The sequence below is a fragment of the Lepidochelys kempii genome, chromosome 6, assembly GCF_965140265.1.
Source record: "Lepidochelys kempii isolate rLepKem1 chromosome 6, rLepKem1.hap2, whole genome shotgun sequence".
Taxonomy (NCBI): Eukaryota; Metazoa; Chordata; order Testudines; family Cheloniidae; genus Lepidochelys; species Lepidochelys kempii.
The window spans coordinates 68460079-68466232 of NC_133261.1; the positions used below are offsets into that span (position 1 = coordinate 68460079).

At 42.8% G+C, this 6154-nt stretch overlaps 1 protein-coding gene across 2 annotated transcripts in view; it reads left to right on the plus strand.

Moving 5' to 3' along the window:
* RGS6 (regulator of G protein signaling 6) overlaps window positions 1–5221 on the plus strand; it is a 305215-nt gene extending 299994 nt beyond the window's left edge. For both annotated transcript variants that reach the window (XM_073350673.1, XM_073350672.1), the window contains one exon: window positions 4075–5221. In XM_073350673.1, coding sequence (XP_073206774.1) covers window positions 4075–4125 — 51 coding nt within the window. In that variant the 3' untranslated portion in view covers window positions 4126–5221. The remainder of the gene's footprint in view (window positions 1–4074) is intronic.
* The last annotated feature ends 933 nt before the right edge of the window (window positions 5222–6154 follow it).

Sequence of the window (6154 nt, forward strand, 5' to 3'; positions counted from 1 at the left end):
GTACACACATTCTGTCATTTGCATGCAGAAGTGATGGTGCTAACAAATGTTGAAGCCCTTTTTGAAAAACTGTGGCATATGGCTTATGGCCAACCAGAGAGAGCTTGGTTTGGAAGGAATGTTGTGTCAAAATGCAGGACTAACTCACTCTCCTGAGGATGACCAGGTGCATCGCCACTAAGCAACTGTACGGCACGATCTGTTTTATTTCAGCTCTCTCAGCTAACTCCACATGCGAAGCACCACACTCAGCAACATTTTGTGGATTTATGTCTTTCCCTAGAGGACTCTGGGAGTATAAAGCAATGAAGGGATTACAAAGGAAACATAAATACAGAGGGTCAGATCCTCAGCTGCTGTGAGTCGGCATTGCTCCACCGAAGTCAACAGAGTTGAGCTGATTTACACCAGCTAAGCATGTGGCCCGATATTTTCATCTGTGAATTTTACTCCCTTGTTATTTGTATTAAATACAGAAAATTTGCACCCTTTTTCCTCACAAAATTTAGTTTTCAAAATGTAAAAGGAAAAGAAGGACCTGTATAAAGAGAAAACGCTAAACTAAACCCCTCCAGCTTTGGGGGTGAGCAGATCCAGATCCAAGCTTTGCACCTGGGACCTATCTCTGTAGTGGGCTGAACCACAACCCTGCACCTAAATCCACCCGAACACTGGGGCTCTTTGGTTTCAGATCTGAAATTTTCACCTAGGGGCCCTTCTCTACCCATTGCCAAAAATATACAGAATCAATTTGTCTAGGTACTTCGGTGAGCCCCTCCCCCATTCTAGCGTCACACAGAATATATATGTGACAGTTGATTTGGCATCATCTTTTGAAGTTTCATATTTTGCAAAATGGGCATAGATTCTTTTATTATTTTAAAACACTTTGTATCTCTTTATCTGATCCTCAACACCATACTATCTCAACACCTCCCAGTTTATTGACAAATTTATCCTCCAAGGTGCAGAGAGATTAAGTGATTTGTCCTAGTTCACACACAGGAAGTCTGTAGCAGAGCTGGGAACATAGATCTCCTGGCTAACAGGCTAATACTTTTACCAAAAGACCCTGCAGATGGCGGGAAAGGAGTGGGGAGATGCATGTCCTGCCTTTGCCTAGGAAGAGTAAGAGCAGACGGTGAGAGCCTAGGCAGAGGAAGGAACAGCTTCTTGGCAACAATCCCATGCTGTTCTGATTCAAAGGCCTAACCCCTGCTAGCTCATCACCAACATTTCACCTGTCAGTTACTCCTTCTGCTGCTTTAAGAGCTGTGGGGATGGGGCCCTGACCTCCGTTTTCAGACTCATTCTCTGCTTTCCATGAGACCATGCAAACCTTCTGCCCTAACTCTGCTGTCAGCTGCCCCAGTCCTTCTAAGCAGCCTGGCCCTGGGAACAATTTAAATATGCACACATTAAATTCAGCATTGAGGGTGGGACCCCTTTGACTGCTCACCCCAAGCTGGACTGTTAAACATGGAAGAAACATGGGCATGGGGGACTGGATGCCCCTCTTCCAGCAGAGAAGCTGTGACACTGTTTGCTGACTGCCTGTCAGCTCTTCCCCCTCCTTCTCCCCTCCCGCCACCCCCAACATCCTCAGCCAGCAACTCCCCTCTCTTTACTTGCAACAGGACGTGGAGACCAGGGGTCAAGATTGGGCCAAGTTATGAAGCTTTGCAAACCAAACATTGTTCATGTGCAGTAAATTTTTAACAAAAATCTGCCAACATATGGCTGGGTGGTAAATTGTACTCCACATATGGGCATAGTTAACTTAATATATAGTTTAAGAGCCACATCTCTGTGTAAAATCAAACCTCTGTCTACAATTTTTTTAACCTACTATTTTTACAAGTTACACCTAACAACACTATAACGGGAAGAGATCAGAGAAAAAACATTTTTCTTTATTTTTCAGTTCATTTACTTTTATGAATTTGACTGCATTTTATATGTAGCCAATTTCACTGTGTCATTTGTTTCCCTTTGCTCTTTGTGTGGGTCTTTGAAACAGCAAGAAATAAGACTTTTCCAAAAATTTGGATATTTTGGCTAAATACAATAACATAAAATAAGCTCCGTATAAGACCTGTTAGAGGTAGCAGAGCTCTGATATTCCTTGTAAGCTTATTTCAGTATGTTTTTATAGTAGGAGAGTATTATTGTCAAACAAGGAAAAATGACCAGGGAGATTTGGCAGCTGCTGAACTTACCTGAAATTACATGTAACCTATTTTTAAAATCTGACTAACTGTAAAGTTGGCAATGTCCCTTTAACAAGCACATCTCTGAAGGTGCACAAGAAATGAGGCAGGGCTGATATGCACTGACCGGGGGGCTGAGATCATATGGTGCAAGCGGAATCCAATGAAGGGATTCAAATCTGGTAGTAACATGGGCACCTGGGCCTTAATCCTATACTTATTGAAATCAATGGCAAAGTTCCTGTGGACTTCAGTGGTGCAGTATCGGGGCCTTGGAGAGCAAAATTCCTTTAGTGTTTTGAATGGCCTGGAGAAGAGCAAGCAGGGATGCCAGAGAGATGGAGTTTGCAGTAGACATGGTGAGAGATGACTGAGGTGTGGAGAAAGGGGTTTGGTAGAAGGGAAGGGACTGATTAAAACATCTCGAAAAAATGTTTGTCCTAAATGTATTTCTGTTGGACTGATAATCAGTGCCCAGGGTTATGTGATATGAGTTTGAGTCAAGCACCCAGGTGGCTCATATCCTGAGTACAGCCCAATACACACTGTGAGGAAGCTGTCAGAGTACTCATAGGCTCAATTCTGCAAACTTTACTTACACTGAGCAGCATTTACTCATGTGACTAGTCCTATTGGTTTCAATAGGTTAACTCCCATGGATAAGTACTATTCAGTGTGAGGAAGGGAGGTAGAATTGAGCTTTACATTGGCTAATTCTCATACCATCACTCAACTTCTCTTGACACTAAGAGATTAAAATGTAATCCCCCTGAGATAATGCCAGTGGGCAGACTTCAGTGTCTGAGCTGATACCCTTCTTGCTGAACATTCAGCTGAACCTCATTTCATAGATTCCAAGGCCGAAAGAGGCCACTGTGATCATCTAGTCTGACCTCCTGAATAGCACAGGCCAGAGAACTTCCCCACAATAATTCATAGAGCAGAGTTTTTAGAAAAACATCCAATCTTGATTTTAAAATTGCCAGTGATGGAGAACCCACCACATCGCTTGGTAAATTGTCCCAATTGGTAATTACCCTCATTGTCAAAAATGTACATCTTATTTCCAGTCTGAATTTGTCTGTCTTCAGTTTCTAGCCATTGGATCATGTTATACCTTTCTCTACTAGCTTGAAGAGCCCATTATTAAACATTTGTTCCTTATATAGATACTTATAGACTATAATAAGTCACCCCTTAACCTTCTCTTTGTTAAGCTAAATAGATTGAGCTCTTTGAGTCTGTCACTATAAGGGCATGTTTTCTAATCCTTTAATAATTCCCGTGGCTCTTCTCTGAACCCTCTCCAGTTTATCAACATCATTCTTGAATTGAGGGGAACCAGAACTGGACAAGTATGCCAGCAGCAGTCTAATATAGTGCTTAATACAGAAGTAAAATAACATCTGTACCCCTTCTTGGGCTCCCCCTGTTTATGCATCCCAGGATCACATTAGCTCTTTTGACCACAGCATCACACTGGGAGCTCATGTTCAGCTAAGTATCCACCAGGACCCCCAAATCCTTTTCTGAGTTACTGCTTCCCAGGATAGAGTCCCCCATTCTGTAAGTATGACCTATGTTCATTGTTCCATTGCAAGATCAGGTACCTGAGGCACAGAGGGGTTGAAATACCAAGAATTCAGTTACATACAAATTACTGCCCCTGTGTAAGCATTGGCATGGGTAGGAAACCACATGCTCCTGTCACCATCCTTATCCCCTGCACTCAGCTGCATCTGCACCCTTTCAACCATTTCAGTCTCCTGCCCTTCACGGCCCAGCTGATTGAACAGGGTGATCTATTTTACTGTGAAACAGCTTCACTCACAGCTTGGCTTTCTTCTTCTGTTTGTTTCTCTAGGGAAAGTCTCTGGCAGGCAAGCGCCTCACAGGCCTGATGCAATCCTCCTGACAGCCTTAGCCGGACAAGCAGTTGCTGACATCCCTGAAGGACAGCTGCACTCCACCTCCATGGACGAGTTTCATTTTGGGGAGAAAGGGTCACTGTGAGAGAGAGTGTGAATGAGAGCAAGGGGAGACAAAGGAGCACAAGGTGGAGAGATCAGCTCACCGGAGGTTTCTCTTTTCATAGTTTACATCAACATTTTCTTACTTGTACAGCTTTGTAATGACATTGAGTTCTATAAAGGTACTTTGGTTCCTACTTGGTTTCAAAGGATCACACTTCCTTGTATACGAAAGGTCAACAAGGCAGAGGGCTTAGTAGCTTATGAGGAAAGCAATCAGTCCCAACCATAACCTAGAGAAAGAAGAGCTGAGCGAGATCAGTATTTACCCTTCATCTCTTCTCTCCCTGGCAAATGCCACCACCATCATTGCCACTTACTCTCTTTCTGGTGACCATCCAGGTCCAATAAAATATCTACCAGAAGCTGCTTCTCCTGCTCAAAAAATGCCTAATTCACGTCTGCTGTGGATGGAAGCAATTTCATTAACTTTATATTTTTTTCGTTCCTTTCCTCTTTTAAACCAACGGTTGGAAAAGCACTTTTTAGCTCTTCACTTGCTGTCCTTCCAAGGGCATGTAGCATGTCCAAAGATACATGGCCAGATCATCAGCTGAAGTCAGTGGAGCTAGCTGAGGATCTGGCCCATACAGTCAGATTCTGATCTCTGTGTAAATCCTCTGCCTTCAGCGGCGTTACTCTGCATGTACATTAGCGTGATCAGCGTTTGCCCCATGGTCACCAGGCAATGTTTTAGATGTATAATATACACACACATAGTAATGTTTTATATTGTATTTGCTTTCCTTTTTATTTTAAGATCTTTTTTTACCTCCTTATCATTTTTTTCAATTTAATTGAAAATAGCTTGACCTGAACCACTTTGGGAAAACGTCTAGCCACTCCAAACAGAGAAGGTCAAAATCTGCACATTTATCCAGGTAAAGCTAATTCCATTGACTTCAGCCGGTCACTCAGGATTTACAACGGAGGGAAGAATTCAGAAAGGAAAGCGTTCCTGGTTCAGGTTACACAAGGGTGGAGCAGAAGCATGCTGTGACTGGGTCAGGGATTTGGATACCAGAGAACACCTTTTGAACAGTAATGTGCACTGCCAGGTCCTTTCTTTAATTCTCAGATATGCCACTCCTCTGGGATGTGCCATTTCTAATAACATTAGAAAAATGAGGACTGGCTGAACCTTTGTGTGACACCAGGCCCTGGAGTACAGCTTGAAGAATGACCCAGAGGCTTCCCAACACTGTTCTCAGGAGTCTCTGTAAGAGCTGAGACATGTATCTTGGGAGGGGGAGGAAGAGGAAAGAACTGAAGTAAAGTAATTCATTTGGCTAATAATAAAACCCAGGTAGAGTAGCTGCAGAAGTAGAAAATGACCTGTAGTCACCTGCAGTATGTTGTACATATACAAAACCTTAAAAAAAAAACCCAAATGTGGCTCATTTAGTTAGTGTCACAAAAACTGCCTAATGAGTAATGATAGTTTTAAGTTCATGAACTAGCAAGTGGTTCAGAATAAGTACCTGTCTATTGCCTGTCTTCACTCACACACTAACATGTCTTTTGGTGCAGGTGGTAGAAACTTCTGATATAGGTTCCAATCCAGCATCCCTACTCAGGCAGAACTAGCTAGCTTATCCATTTATCTATCTATAATATATGTGTAATGCTGACAGACCCCAAGCATCAGCAGGCAGGATTGAACCTGGCACCTCTGGAGCTAAATGCATGAGTATCTACCGTATGAGCTAAAAGCCAAGTGTCTGTTAGCTAAAGCTGTAGAGCAGACTCGTTAATCTCTCAGTGCTCTCGGTGCCACTAGATGGGACAGAACACCATACCCAGAAGGTGTGTGAGTTACATGTGTACTTCAGCTGCACTAGTATCTAACCTCTATCCATATACAAAATTAGGATAACACAATTTCTGTCAGAAAAAAAAGACCTCTCTCTCTTC